The following is a 14819-nucleotide window of genomic DNA, read 5'->3' as shown; positions in this document are numbered from 1 at the left end:
ACATAGGGACTGGGGGATCCCCAAACCTGAGATGGGCCTCACAGGCCACAGATATTCCCCAACACTGATACTTCAAGAACAGAACTGTCCTCATAGGAGAGCCTCAACCTCACTCTCATGAGTAGTCCTTACTGGGGGTTGGGAAGGCTGACGAAAGGGGAGTTCAGAGAAAAAGGGAACATGGGGAGAACAGAAGCTAAAAATGTCCTGAGTGGCCTGGAAGGAGACCCCTGTGGTGGGCAGAGGCTGGGTTCCCCTCCTATACAGCCAGAGATGGAGGAGCAGCAGCAGCAGCCACAAGTTAAAAAACCTGGTTTCTCACGTCCCATCTTGGCCTTGGGAAGATGGGAGAGCATGGAGCAGCCCCCAGATGAGAAGACACAAGGTGGGGGAGGCCAGGATTTGTCATTCACAGAGGAGCAGAGAAGGGCGCCCTGGTTGGTGGGGGCAGTGTGGGAGCAATGAGGCGGTCACAGGCACACCAGAGCCTGGCATCTGCTATCCAAGGCCACCACTTGGTCTCTGGGCTGGGGTGTCCTGGGGGTTCCCTGGGGATGTCCTCAGGAGAGCCAAGGTTCAATGCAGGTCTCATAGAGGGTACGGTTGGAGTGCCAGGTCGTGTGGGAGATCCCAGCCATCGGACACCTTACTATGGCCCCCCGGGCCAAGAGCGTCTTCAGCCCAAAAGAATCACGCAGATAAACCTTGGAGGTGGGTAAAGGCAAATGGAAGAAAGACAAAGAGAGAGACATAGTGAGTTCCTGCTGGTGTCCTGGACTCCCTCCCCACAGGGCAAACCCATAAGCTCCCAGATTGGTGGCAGATAGGACTAGACTGAGGTTGGATGTGTTTGGTGAAAACAGGGAAGTAATTCTAGGGGGCTCACCAGTTGCTCCTCCATCTCCAAGACAGTCTCATTTGCATCATAGAAACCAAAGAAGCTACAAAGAGATGGGGAAGGGCGGTATCAGGAGAGCTGGAGAAAATCAAGAGGGGCTAGGGTCCCTCAGGAACGCACAACCGGTGCATTGGAAAGACAGGCAGCAGGGAGGACACTCAAAATAACTAGACAGCACGTATCTCACGAGGCGATACACTGGCAAAACAGCGTCACTTCTGAAGAATCCCTATCAATAATGTATAACCTGGAATCTCTCGCGAGCAAATAGCTAAAAAGTCCAAGCTGAGGGACATCCTACAAAAGAGCTGACCCACACACTGCAAATATATCAATGTCATGGACAGACTAAGGACATATTCCAGGCTAAGTGGCCAAAGAGGGACAACTGAACGCAATTATGTGAACCTGGGTTGGACTTTGCACTGATTTTTTTTTTCTGTAAGAACAATTTAAAAATATTGAATCAAGTCTATAGAGTACTTGGACCAATGTTTATTTTCTGGTTTTGGTAATTATATTGTGAATATGTAAAACAATGTCCTAGGGCCTCCCTGATGGCACAAGGGGTTAAGACACAACCTATGCAGCTATCCACAGCCTCTGCAGCCCGAGTTCAATCTCCAGCCAGGGAGCTACCCACATGGCAGAGCAGACCTCTCCTGACTCACCCCCTGCTCCCCTCAGCAGTGTATTTCAGTCAATCTGCCTGTTCTGTTCCCCACTCTGTCTCTGGTGAATCCTCTTACCTCCCACACCTCTGGCCTGTACCCCAGTTCTTGTATGCAAAAATAAATCTTTTAAAAAAATAAAAAAATGTCCTAGATCTAGGAAACAGACACTGAAGTTTTGGGGAAAAGGGACATCATGTCTGCAACCTGCTCTCCAAGGGTTCACACACACATCTTGAGAGGACAGTGCAGTAAAATAACACTAGGTAAAATAACACTGGGTAAAATAACACTGGGAAATCTAGGTGAAAAGTGTACACGATTGGGCCTCCCCAGTGGCGCAGCGGTTGAGCGCTGGGTTGCGAAGCTGCCTGCAGCCTTTGCAGCACCGGTTCGCTGGGCGAGGGTCCCACATGGCACGCAGACCTCTCCTGCCACCCGCTGCTCCCCTCAGCAGTGTACTTCATCAGTCTGCCTATTCTGTTCCTCACTGGCTCTGGTGAATTCTCTCACTCTCCCGCGCTTTTGACCATACCCAGTGCTCGTATAAATAAATTTTTTAAAAAAAGTGTACACGATTGCTTTGTACCACCTGGTAATAGCTTCAGCAGTAAATTATTTGAAAATAAAAGGTCTTCAAACTCCCTTTGGGATATTTAACTGGCAAGGGCACTGAGCAGATGCTGGTTACTAAGAACTAATGCTAACAGTGGTTAAGTTAGATGGGTGATGGGAGCAAAGAGAAGGGACCACAACCCTAGTTTTAGCACATCAACAGAAGCTTCCCAGAGACGGCCCTGACCTGAGGAGGCTGTGCCTGGCAAGGGGAACAACAGAGTGCGCCCACGGTGGGAGGCACGTGGGTACACGGGGACCTGGATTGGGAGCAGAGGCCATGTGGAGGGCAGTGTAGGAGGGCAGTAGGGCACACAGACCCAGATTTGCAGGCCAGCTCTACCACACTCCCCACTGTGGGTTTGATCTTGTTTTATCCTTTGTCCTAAATATACCTCCCTTTGCAAAGAGGAAGTAAAATATTGTGGTTAGGTCAGAAAGCCTGACTTCACCACTTACTAACTCTATGAATGTATGCTACTTATTTCATCACTTAGCACCTAAGTTTTGTATGTATCAAATGAAACTAATAGTAATTACCCCCAGAGGGTTGTTGTGCAGATTAAATGAGCTTTATTTGAATGTACTTAGAATAGTGCCTTGGTACATAAAAGGCTATTACTGTCTTCAGAAAGTTGTTGTGGATGTGACATGAGATAGTATTAAAAAAATCCCAGCCCTTACTACTATAAGGAATGTGACTCCTTCATTCTCATTTCACACAGAATATAAAGTCAAGAGCATTGATTACCAGGGACTGGTGGGGAGGCAGGGATGAGAAGTTATTGTTTAACAGGGATGGAGCTTCAGTCTGGGAAAAAGAAAACAGTTCTGGAGGAGGTGGTGGAGGTGATGTTTACACAATAGTGTGAATGGACTTAATACCACTGAATTGTATTAAAACGGTAAATTTTATGTTATGCTATTTTAGAAATAAAAATCAAGGGCCTTTCCCCTATACAGGTTCCACATAACTGGGTCCCTGTACCTTTCACCTCCTCTCTCACCACCCCAGTGCCCTGCTCTCCACTCTCACTCACTTCCATATTCTTCCCCTGCCCCAGGACATTTGCATATACTACTCCTTCAGTTATTCCTCTCCCAATTTGTTGTACAACTCCTTTCACTTCCTCCAATTTCTGTTCAAATGACAACTCATCCAGGGGGATTTCGGGCCACCGTCTGAAATAGGTTCCACAGCAGCCTGTGGCCATGAGAAAGAGCGTGGGCCTCTGGGTTTCTCTCTCCCAATGCATCCCACAGGAAAACAGCAGAGATGACAACCTTGGCTCAACTAGTGTGTTGTCCTATTTCCACCTCTTTTGTCTGTTGCTATTATTGTGTCTCCCCTTCTGTGTTTTGTAAAATGGTTCTTGGGGGAGTGTTAGCCCAGTCCTTCTCAATCTACTACTTTATGGAAGAGAATGGGGGTGACAGAAATGTGGTGGTGGGTGTCTTTTGTATGGTTAGATTAATAATCTCCCCCCTGTGCCTCACTCTATCACCACCTGACATATTTATTATGTCTCCCTGACCAGCATGTAAGCTACCTAATAGTAGGAATTTTTCTTTCATTTACCAGTCTATCTCCAGGGCCCAGAACAGTGTTCAGTAAGTATTTGTTTAGTGACTAAAGTGGCTCAGGTGACATTTCAGATAACACATGATGATCTATAAGAGACACAGAGTCATGGATTTTCCTGAAGAACAGGATGGAGGGGAGGACACTGTAGTCCCGATAAATAAGAGGTGGTAAGAAATGTGATCAAATGGTACGGGACTATTCATACATATAGTACCAATGCCAATTTCCTAACTAGATACTGTGCTATAGTTTCACAGGATACAACCACTGGGGAAACTGGGTGAAGGATACACAGGACCTCTCTATCTTTGCAACCACCTGTAAATCTGTAAATATGTCACAGTTAAATGTTTTTACAAAGTGGGTGTCTAGGGATGGAAAGGAATTAAGAGTCAGCAGGACTTAGTGACTGGCTAGATAAAAGGGGTTAAAGGATTTTGTCCTGGTGACAGGATAAGTGGAAGATGGGAACATTAACTGATCAATGGAACGAACAGGCCGGTTTTGGGCATGAGATAAAAATTGGAGGGGCTGAGAGCATCCTTAGCCAATCCTCAGGCCATACAGTTCCTTATTACCTGGATTGCCAGGGAGTAATAACACCATCATCTGGGCCCCCAATTAGCACAAGGCGGCCCACACGAAGAAAGTTCTTCCGCCATGCTGCAGGGTGGGAAGAAGAGAAGGTGAGTCAGTCCTGGGGTCAGCCAGGTTGGAGAGGGGAACACAGGAGGTCACAAAAGCAGAAAATGGAGGCCAGGTATGAGCCTGGGGTCTCACCAGTGGCATTGGGATGGTCTCTCTCCCCATTGATCAGAGCAAGGAAGCTGCTGGCATTGAGGTACAAGTCATCATGGTGGGGGTCTGGGTACAAACAGCAGTTAGAAAGATGGTCAGAAGCAGGGAGAGGAGACAAGACCAGAGGCTAGAAGACCAATCAGGAGGCTCCAGCAATAGACAAGGCGTCCAGCAATAGTAACAGTAAAGATGACCGCAGACACCTTTATCTGGCACCTACTATAACCAGATCCTGTTCAATGACATTACATTCAGTTATTTAATGCTCATATCTTCCCTATAAGGCAGGTGTTAATTTATTATTTTACAGATGAGGAAAACTGAGTCACAGGTTTAACTGACTTGTCTAAAGTCAGTTTAGGTACTTGTCTAAAGTGAGCCAGCAGGCTCAGTCTTCAAACTCAAGTAGTCTAGACCCAGCACCCATTGTCTTAAAAACCACTCCAAGCATTTGCAAATCATGAGTCATGAGGGACATTTAACCCACTGCTTGTTTTTGTAAATACAGTTTTATGGGAACACAGACACATTCATTGACACATGGTGACAGTTGCTTTCACTCTGCTGTGGCAGAACTGAATAGCTTTGGCAGAGAATACGTGGCCTGAAAAACCAAAGATATTTACTGTCTCGCCCTTTAGAGATAGAATTTACGACCCCTGCACCAGACTCTTCTTCCTGAGGAAACGAGATGCCACATAGAAAGCATTCTGCACAGAGTCCATCAACACAGTGAGTCCTCAGTACATGTTTAAGGTGTCGTCACCTGTCATCCCTGCTGCTATCGGTTAGGTAGAGGTGGAAGAAGTGGTGCCTAGGGATGGCACCGCTCTACCCTCCAGTATACCCCTTCCCTATCTTGATGTCCCTTACTCACCATGCCAGTAGTTGCAGATGGAGAATTCCTGGCCCCAGGGGCTATAGCAGATCCGGTAAAGGTTAGACCTCATGGAGGTGGGGAAGAGCCATTTCAAATAGTCCGTGTCTGGCAAGAGAACAGCAGTGCCAAGTAGCCCCAGACCTTTGTGCTCCCATAGTCGGGCCCCCTAGGGAGTCCTCAGCACCCACTCACCTCCATACTGTCCCATTTGTGGAGAGGAGAGAGAGATGAAAGAATCCACATTGTGATCATCCATGACAGATAGCAGCGCCCGGCACACCAGGCCCCCTGGAAGCAGAACACCACAGGTGGGAATGGGCTTAGGGACAGTACTTCCTCCCCCACCTCGGCCCAGCACAAAGTTGGAAAGAAGACTGAGGCCCAAGACAGCACAGGGACACCTGGTGTCATGTAAGTGACAAAGCCAGAATTAAATTCTGGGTCTTTTGGGGACTCCCTGGTGGCACAGGGGGTTAAGCACCATACTATGAAGCAATTCGCAGCTTCTGCAGCACAAGTTCAATCCCCAGCCAGGAGCAACCCACATGGCGCAGCAGACCTCTCCTGACTTGCCCGCTGCTCCCTTCAGCAATGTACTTTGGTCCCTCTGCCTGTTCTGTTCCCCACTCTGTCTCTGGTGAATCCTCTCACCCCCTGCATCTCTGGCCTGTACCCCAGCTCTTGTATGCATAAATAAATAATTAAATAAAAAACAAATAAATAAATTCTGGGTCCTTAGACTCTAGCTCTTGGGTGCTTTTTACTCCCTATTATCCCTGATGTCCAAAAGTCTGGGTAAAGCAGGAAAAGCCCATAGACAGAGAAAAGACCCAGGTGCCAGAAAGTATGAAAAGGAGAGCTCCAGACTGTGGCTGTGTCTGGAGATACTAGGAAAGTGTCCCTCTGATAAGGGTCAAGACTCAGACAGACTTAGGACTGGGGATTAGGCGAAGGGGGAAGGGGAGGGCACCTACCCTGTGAGTAGCAGAGGAGATGCACTCCTTCAGGGGCCTTTGCCATGATGGGGGCCACTGCCTCTCTGAACCCTTGCACTTGTTCCCACAGGGGCCGCAAGCTCTCTCTCCCATCGAAGAGATCCAGCACCGTCACCACAGTCCCCGGGTGCGTCTGTGGGAAGGGAGCAATGCCACTGCCAGGAAGGAAGGGGAAGCCCCTCCGCAGAGACGCTCCTCCCGCCAGCGTCCACGTGCCCACTGTGGCCCACTAGAACCAGGGATATTGTTCCCCATTCTCCCCCATGCCAGTTCTGCGAGGAACTGGACAGGCCCAGAGCGGCGGCTTTCAGTTTCCCATTCTCCCACCCCAGCCACTGCAGGCGCCCCTGAACCCCAAAACGCACAACCGGGTGCCCCTTCCAGACCTCGTTGATATATTCCAGCAGGTGGCGGAAGCTGTATGAGCTGTCAAAGAGCCCGTGCACCACGATGACCGGCTTGTAGGAAGCGCCATGGGACGCTGGGGCTGTGGACAGCAGCAGCAGCGGCAGCAACAGCAACAGGGGCAGGATGCCCGCCTGGGGGAGCCGCGGCCCGCAGAGCCCCAGCATGCTCCCGCCTGGGAAGGGGGCGATGAAGGCCTGTGAGAGATAACAACGCCGCCTCCCCTCGGAACAGACCCCAGGCCATCCAGCCTCCCCCGCCCGCACCCGCTGCAGGTCCTAGCCGCCAGGGAGCCGGTTCCAACTCCGTCCGGCCGCCTCCCCACAGACACCCCCCGCCCCAGCAGACGCACCGGCGCGCCCGAAGCCCCGCCCCCGGCTCCGCGCTCTGGGGACACGGTCCCCAGGCCTCGAACTTCCTAAGGCTTCCCCCCAGCTCGGCACGGCTCGGAGTTTTGCAAGAACGACCCCTGAACAGCAGCGCAAGCCACCTGGAGAGGGCAAACTCCAGCGGGCGCGCGCCCCGGGCCTCACTGCCCGCCGCTCACGGCTCCCCGGGCTGGACCCCACGGGGCCGGGGGACGCGGGCGGGCGGCGCGCGCGGGGGAAGGACGGCCGGGAGCCGGCAGGTTGCTCGGGGTCGCGCTTAGCCGTCACGTCCGGGGCTTTCCCTGGCAACCGTGCCAGCGTCCCCCGCAACGCAGGCCCGGGACCGGAGGGGCAATGGAATATTCCATTGCGCCCTAAGATCAGGGGAGGAAATAGGCGGAGCGATCCATTCAGACCTCTGGGGGAGAGGACGAGGACGCAAACACGTCCCGGGGCTCGCTGGAAGGCCTCTCCGGGCCCCGCTGCACCCGCGACCCCAAGATTCGATTACCCGGCCTCCATTCGTTTCACTTCCCAATTCTGGCGTGCGGCTCCGCTGCGGACCACGAAGTTCTCTTTCCCCAGGGTGCTGGGGGATAGACTGGGGAAAGGCAGTCCCCGTTTCGTCGTAGGCGACTGGGAGGTGAACCCAGCCCTGGCGGGGCCCACCCCCACCCCCACCCCCACCCCCTGCCCGCCCGCGGCCGCCCGGGTCAGCGTCTTACAACTCTTCATTCTGAAGTGCGTGTAGTGCCCTTGTCTCCAAAGACGCGGAGAGTCCTCGAGGCCCCTCGAGCTAAAAGTGCAGCTGGCCCAGTTTCTCCGGCCCTGCTCTCAACCACTCGGCAACACGACTCGCCCCCAAGGGGCGGAGGGCCCCGGGGGCAGCGCTGACTCACGCCGGCGAGGCTTTGATGAGTCTTTCGATGCGAGCGACCCCACGACCTGGCCCGTGGCCGGGAACTCCTAGTGGGTGGCTCCCGACCGAGACCTTCCAACCGCGTCTAGACTCGCGAGCTCTAGGCGGATCGCACCTCTCCGCCGGTACACCCGGATGCCCTGGGCTCTTATCATTTAAAGACGGTTTCCAAGAGACGGGGATTCCGCAGCCTGTCTGAACTCCCTGTTCACAAAATATTTGCCGATGTAAAGTCTCTCCCAGTATACACAGTATGTGCGCCGATTTGCGTGGAGTGAGGATGGGGTGAAGGTGGGGGGGTTAGGGGTCCACGCGAATGACCCTGAATCCAGAACAACCGGCAATGGAGCCGTGATTTAAATTTCTGGGGCTGGGACTGACCCAGGCGAGGGCCTTTTTACTGCACAGCCGGCGCTGAGGGGCAGGAGGGCCCGGCAGGGCGACGGCCTTAGGCGGGGGCTGGGAAGTTCTGGAGGTGGGGGGCGGGTAATATACTCCGATTGTGTTTTTGCAGAAATCCCGATTGTTGTGAGTCTCAGTAGACTGCCCAAATTCACACCCCCTCCTTATCTAGGCGCTCCCACAAGCTACAAGCAAATAAAAAGACAGCAATCACCGCTGTGCGCCCGAGTCTACTGGGGAGTGGCGGCTGGGGTAATTGGGCTGTGTGGGGGGAGGTAGTTAAGCAATGTATCTGAACGCTATGGGACCCAGGAACTCTAAGAAGCCCAATAAATAAGGGGGGGAGGGGAGAATCAAGCACCTATTTCCAAACAGAACTGCCAGAAATTAGCAGTTGATTCATCCCCTCCTCCCAAAGTGCTCCAGCAACTTCACCCTGGGGGAAGAAAGTATCCATGCATCCTTCAAGCTTCATCTCCATCCTTCTCTCCCCTAGCCCACCACAGGCCCCACACCCTGAAATTACTATAGACTGAACCTTCCAATTCAGTTCATGACAGGTAGAGGTCATGAACCTTGCAATCTGAAGCTATCAAAGGTCTCTACTTTGCACGCAGTTCTCTTTCATACACAACAGTCTCCTGAAGTGGGGGAATTAAGGCCAGGGATTTGGGAGAAGATCCTGGGGGCTGCAGGGACTCTGAGGGAAGCCGAGGACAGGGAGACTTGACTGGGGTGAACCAGATCCCCAGGGGACTGGGGTTTTGAAGCACCTGCTCACTTCCTCCCACAACATAATCACTATAGCCAGTCTTAGAGGGGAACACTCTAGAGAGTTCTCCCTCCTTTCTCTTAATCCCACCCACCTTGCCTGGTCTTGCTTGCCTCCCTGTTTCCATGACAACTCCAAGGGAGCCCAAACTGGGGGCTTGAATGCTGGGGTGAGAGGAGGAAAGACTGGTTCAAAGCAGAGAGAGACCGAGGGGGGGTACATCTGAAGAGCTCCCCCTCCCTTGCCTCGGTCCCTTTAAGCTCCCCCCCTCTCCCTCCGCCCCCCGCGGCTGTCTTCATCTCTCCATCTCTGCGCTGCTGCCGGCTGCGCAATCCGTGCACCCAGGCTCCAGCCTCAGCCAGAGACCCCAGACTTGAGCTGCAGGGACCGTCCTAGCGAGAAACCGCTGGCATGTCATCTGAAAAGTCAGGTAAAAAACAACAACAAAACTCCCACCCTTTCTAGGGGCTCCTGATTCTCCCCCATCCTAATTCAACCCCCTTCCTTACCTCTCTCCCTAGCGAGTGGTTCTGTGCCATTCTCCTTCTATTCAGCCCTCAGCAACCCCCCCAGGCCCCCTCCCCTTTTTTTAGCACTCCCTTCTCTTCCTTCCCTCCTCAGTCTCAGCCTCCATCCCTTGCCAACAACATGGGCAGGGGGCAGGTTGAGAGGGTGAGGGAGTCCAAGAGTGGCTTAGCACCAGCCAGGTACTGCAGGGAGAGCATCACTGGGAGTGACAGATGGACAGATGAGACTGGCCCACATGGGGACATCCAGCCGGGAAATATGAAGCCATGGTCCGATGGGGGGGGCGGGAGGTTGTCAGGGCAGTGAAATGCGAGGACCTTTCTTTATCTGCCCTAAAAGAGCTAAGAGGAAAGGAAGGTGTCATTCTACATGTGTTTATACAACTGTTGAATTGAGCACATGTTAACCGTGTTGCACTTTTTCACATGAGCACACAGGGCACTAGCTCAGGTGGGCAAGCCCAGAGCCGCCAAGGAAGGAGCCTGGTCTGCACGGAAAAGCTGTGTGTGCACACTGCTGAGGAGGGGAGAGGAGCAGAGGAGAGTTATGACCTCAAAACTAGACTAAAAGGAAGAAGAGGGAAGCAGATGGCCTAGATACCCCTCTCCTGCCCCAAGAATGAGAGACAGCTTCTCACCCATCTCCTGTGTCTCTCCCATTATCTCTCTCACCCCTGACCCTCTGTTTCTCTCCCAACCCCTCCTTATCTCATCTCTGTCTGTCTTATCTCTCCATACCCTCTCCACTGCTCACCACCCCCAGGCCTCCCAGACTCAGTCCCTCACACCTCTCCACCACCTTACAATGCCCCCCAGCCCCCCGCCGAACCTCCCGCCCCACCCCCACAGGCAGCCCCCTCCTCGCACCATCACCACCACCACCATTACCACCAGTCTGGCACCGCCACCCTCCCGCGCTTAGGGGCAGGTGGCCTGGCTTCTTCCGCTGCCACTGCTCAGCGCGGTCCCTCCTCCTCCGCCACGCTGCCGAGGCCCCCCCACCATGCTCCCCCTGGTCCAGCTGCTGGGGGACCCCCACCTGGCTGCGCTACCTTGCCCCGCATGCCACCCGACCCTTACCTACAGGAGACTCGCTTCGAGGGCCCACTGCCCCCGCCGCCGCCCGCCGCCGCCCCGCCCCCACCGGCGCCCTCCCATACTGCCCAGGCCCCAGGCTTCGTGGTGCCCACGCACACGGGGGCGGTAGGTACGCTGCCTCTGGGGGGCTACGTAGCCCCGGGCTACCCCTTGCAGCTACAGCCTTGCACTGCCTACGTGCCAGTCTACCCGGTGGGCACGGTGAGTACCCGGGAGATAAAGGGTGGGGGGAGGCTCACCACGGAGCAGGAGTTGGGAACACACTGGGGGCTAATGGGATCGATAAACAGGATCAGGGATCAAGTGATGCTGGGAGGGGGGGTAAGACTTGGAGAAGGAGAGAGTAGGGAAAAGCCTGGGAATGGGGGTAGGGAGAAATAATGGGTAAGAGGAGTCACAGATCAGGCCCTGAGGGGGAACAGAACCTTGAGATCCAGAGGAGGTTTGAGAGAAGGAAACAGCTTGGGCTGAGGGGCCGGAAGGGAACCTGGGAAGCCAGAGAGGTGAGGGGGAAGAAATCTGGGACTGACTGGGGGGCGGGACCGGACCAGCAGGTAGATCTCTGAGATCAGAAACAAGGTCTGAATAAGAACAGAGCAGTGTTGATGGGATACCTTGGGGGAGGGAGTTGGAGCCCCTCCCCCCAAGAATACAGGGTGAATGACAGCAATGAACAGGGCAGAACCTCTGTTATGGACTCTCGGGAGGGAAGTCGATGATCAGGTTCTCCGAGAAGCAAAGTTGGTGGGCTTTAGAGAGGGTTGGAGTGACTTCCTCTTGCCCCAACCTTCTTTCCACAGCCCTATGCAGGCGGGACCCCGGGGGGAACGGGAGTAACCTCCACGCTCCCCCCGCCGCCCCAGGGCCCAGGGCTGGCACTGCTGGAACCGAGGCGCCCGCCGCACGACTACATGCCCATCGCCGTGCTGACCACCATCTGCTGCTTCTGGCCTACGGGCATCATCGCCATCTTCAAGGCCGTGCAGGTGGGGGGGGCTGGTGGGGGGGGCGGGGGCCACACAGGGTTTTTCTTATTCCCAGGGAGTGTTGGGCCTCTGTGGAGCATCTTGGAGGGAGGCCGGGCGGCGCAGGCGAGGCAGCTGTCATCTGATCAGCTTCCCCCACCCCTCCACGGCAGGTGCGCACGGCCTTGGCCCGCGGAGACATGGTGTCTGCGGAGATTGCTTCACGGGAGGCTCGGAACTTCTCTTTCATCTCCCTGGCGGTGGGCATTGCAGCCATGGTGCTCTGTACCATCCTCACCGTAGTCATCATCATTGCCGCGCAGCACCACGAGAATTACTGGGATCCGTAAGGACGCCCCCAGCCTGGCCCCCCCCTACGCCCCTCGACCTCCCAAGCGCGTTCTGCGGTCACGCCGCGGGTCCCAAGGGCGCCGTGCTTTCCCGCCTCTGGGGCGACCGACTTCAGTACACCCTAAACTCAGCCTCCACGGAACCACTCGCCTTGCGGGCACTCGGAATCCAGGTCCCCAGGAACCCGGCCAAAGCCCACACCCCCAGGGACGCCGCTTTCAGAGCTCCCCGCCTAGCACCGGACCCTCAGTCGCTCCAGGCTCCCACCCTCTGTAAATGCAGCGCCCCCAGCCGAGCTCCCCGGGTCTCTGTAGCTCCCCAGCCTGCAGACCGGTCCCCTAATCCCATCCCTGTAGGCTCCTCCCCGGCTCTGACAAAACCCCGCCTCCTGGCCGGCAGGCTCCGCCTTCTTTTCTTCCTAGCGGGGTGACTCAGTCTGGCGACTGGGTTCGTAGCGCCCAGGCCTCGCCCCCAGACCGACAGACTCCTCCCCTCTCCCGGCTCTGCGACGGAGCCCCCAAACTCACTCCTGTTTTCGTTTTTAGCACTGTCTGGTCTCTTCTCCACCACTGGCTTCCCCTATTTTCTTGCTAATCCAGAATCTCTACTTTTGGTTATTCTGGAATGAGATTGGAGACGTTCCCAGGTCACTGCACCCTGGGAGGAAGACCGCGTTCCGGTTCTCTGTAAATACTCCCACCCACCCCAGCCCCTGGCGGCAGGGCAGAAGGGAAACCGGGAGACAGACCCCCGATGTCAGGAGGAAGCCGTCCCGCCCCCGCTCCCCTCGGCAGTCCCAACTTGTTTTGGTCTGTGTGTGAGTGTGTGTGTGATTTCTGAAAGACAAAATTAAAGAGACTAAGTGCATTTATCACCCCAATTTCGAAGACTGCAGCCTTGTAAAGACCCAGCTCTTTTGGCTCCCCCTTTTCTCCTTCCCTAATTTCCCCTCCTATGGGGGAAAAAATACAACGCCGACAGAGACAAAAGTGGGAGCAAGCAGATTCCCAGGAGAACAGAGAGACAAATATGGGAGAGGGGGGCTCCCTGGGTATCCTCTGGGGGATGACTCTGGGGTCTGCTCTTAGTGGGCATTTCTCTCCCCAGCACACATTTTCTGTTCCCTACCGGACTGGGCTTAGGGTTTTGGAAAGGAAGGATTTACATGGAGACCCAGAGGGCCTGTCCCTAGAACTCCAGGATATCAGAAGGAAAGCATAGGGCAGCCATTCTAAAGAAGTTGGTCAGGGTGAGTGGCAGGGGCAGGGAAAAGATGCAGCTGCCCACAGCTGTTCATGCCTGTGGGCTGGAGGGTGGGAGATAGCTTGGATCAGAGCCCAGTGTGGTGCGCTACACCAGTGTGGGGAAACAAGGGGCGCAGAGAGCTGTGGGAGCTTGTCTCAGTCCATTAGGGAAACTATAACAATAATACCATTGACTGGGGTGGCTTATAAACAACAGAAATTTATTTCTTGCATTTCTGGAGGCTGGAAATCCTCCAGGGTGAGATCACGGTGTCAGTACAGTGGGTGAGGGCCTTCTTCTGGGTCACAGATTTCTCACTGTATCTTCACATGGGGACCTTTCTGGCATCTCTTTTATAAGGTGCCTAATCTCATTCATGAGGATCTGCACATATGACCTAAGTACCCCCCCCCTCCAAGGCCCTTCCATCACATTGGGGACTAGATTTCTACATATAAAGCTGGGGGGAACACAATATTCAGCCCATGGCAGAGAAGTACTTGGTTAGAAATGAAACCTAAATTTAGAATGGATGAGATTTTTAAGGGGAAGTCTAAGAAAAGGAAAAAATCCAGAAAGAGACACTTTGGGAAAAGGAGAAGAAAAAACAAGAGGAAGGGAGAAGTGATCATTAAACATGTGTGTGGAGGTAGTGGGGGAGGAGATAACAGGTGTCCCTGAACTCCAGGGCGTGGGGAATCCAGGTCCAGGGGAATCTAGGTCCAAGGGAAAAACATGGGAAGGTTCAGGGGAGCAGGGAATTGTGAAAGTGCCTTCAATTTGGGCTCCTGGTAACTTCAAATCCTTGGGCACTATTTGAGAGCAAAGTTTCAGTCGAGTAGGAAGTGGAAGCATATTTTATTTTTTTAAAGTATTAATTTATTTTAAGATTTATTTTTTATTTATACAAGAACCAGGGTACAGGCCAGATGCGCGGGAGGGTGAGAGGATTCACCAGAGACAGAATGGGGAACAGAACAGGCAGACTGAAGAAATACACTGCTGAGGGGAGCAGTGGGCGAGACAGGAGAAGTCTGCTACGCCATGTGGGCTGCTCCGAGGCCTGCGGGGATGGAACCAGCACTGCAGAGACTGCCGACAGCTTCACAGTGCTGCACTCAACTGCCTGTGCCACCAGGGAGGGCCCTAAAGGTTTACTTATTTATGCATACAAGTATTACATACAAGGCCAGAGGGGCGGGGGAGGGGGTGAGATGATTCACCAGAGACAGAGCGAGGAACAGAACAGGCAGACTGACTGAAATACACTGATGAAGGGAGCAGTGGCGAGACAGGAGAGGTCTGCCATACCATGTGGGTAGCTC

The 14819-nt window shown here is 54.0% G+C and overlaps 2 protein-coding genes across 5 annotated transcripts; one reads left to right on the top strand and one right to left on the bottom strand.

The window, feature by feature from the left end:
- Positions 1-555: 555 nt before the first annotated feature.
- Positions 556-8496, bottom strand: PPT2 (palmitoyl-protein thioesterase 2). 4 transcript variants are annotated; one of them, XM_054698658.1, is made up of 10 exons: positions 7941-8495; positions 7727-7816; positions 6829-7044; positions 6422-6575; positions 5640-5735; positions 5445-5552; positions 4550-4633; positions 4348-4432; positions 887-941; positions 556-704 (listed from the first exon to the last, which is right to left on the bottom strand). In XM_054698658.1, exons 3-10 carry the CDS (start codon positions 7012-7014, stop codon positions 561-563), a joined length of 912 nt encoding a protein of 303 aa, XP_054554633.1. In that variant the 5' UTR covers positions 7015-7044; positions 7727-7816; positions 7941-8495; the 3' UTR covers positions 556-560. The 4 variants fall into 4 exon arrangements, with proteins under 4 accessions (XP_054554633.1, XP_037375349.1, XP_037375348.1 ...); XM_037519452.1 differs by having other exon boundaries at positions 6829-7022; XM_037519451.2 differs by lacking the exon at positions 7727-7816 and having other exon boundaries at positions 6829-7022; positions 7941-8496.
- A 1102-nt stretch (positions 8497-9598) lies between these two features.
- Positions 9599-13281, top strand: PRRT1 (proline rich transmembrane protein 1). Its single transcript, XM_037520846.2, has 4 exons — positions 9599-9738; positions 10599-11134; positions 11734-11919; positions 12072-13281. Exons 1-4 carry the CDS (start codon positions 9720-9722, stop codon positions 12246-12248), a joined length of 918 nt encoding a protein of 305 aa, XP_037376743.1. The 5' UTR covers positions 9599-9719; the 3' UTR covers positions 12249-13281.
- Positions 13282-14819: the final 1538 nt, after the last annotated feature.

The sequence above is a fragment of the Talpa occidentalis genome, unplaced genomic scaffold (assembly GCF_014898055.3).
Source record: "Talpa occidentalis isolate TD23 unplaced genomic scaffold, MPIMG_talOcc4v2.1 talOcc4.2, whole genome shotgun sequence".
In the NCBI taxonomy this organism is placed as follows: domain Eukaryota; kingdom Metazoa; phylum Chordata; class Mammalia; order Eulipotyphla; family Talpidae; genus Talpa; species Talpa occidentalis.
This window is presented reverse-complemented; position numbering and strand designations above follow the sequence as displayed.

Excerpts from the sequence above, each read along its gene's own strand:
- PPT2 (XM_037519451.2), bottom strand. Across the intron at positions 4,433-4,549 it reads AGACCATCCCAATGCCACTG|CATGGCGGAAGAACTTTCTT; the intron begins GTGAGACCCCAG and ends CCCACCCTGCAG. Across the intron at positions 942-4,347 it reads ATTACTCCCTGGCAATCCAG|CTTCTTTGGTTTCTATGATG; the intron begins GTAATAAGGAAC and ends ATCTCTTTGTAG.
- PRRT1 (XM_037520846.2), top strand. Across the intron at positions 11,135-11,733 it reads CAGTCTACCCGGTGGGCACG|CCCTATGCAGGCGGGACCCC; the intron begins GTGAGTACCCGG and ends TTCTTTCCACAG. Across the intron at positions 11,920-12,071 it reads CCATCTTCAAGGCCGTGCAG|GTGCGCACGGCCTTGGCCCG; the intron begins GTGGGGGGGGCT and ends CCTCCACGGCAG.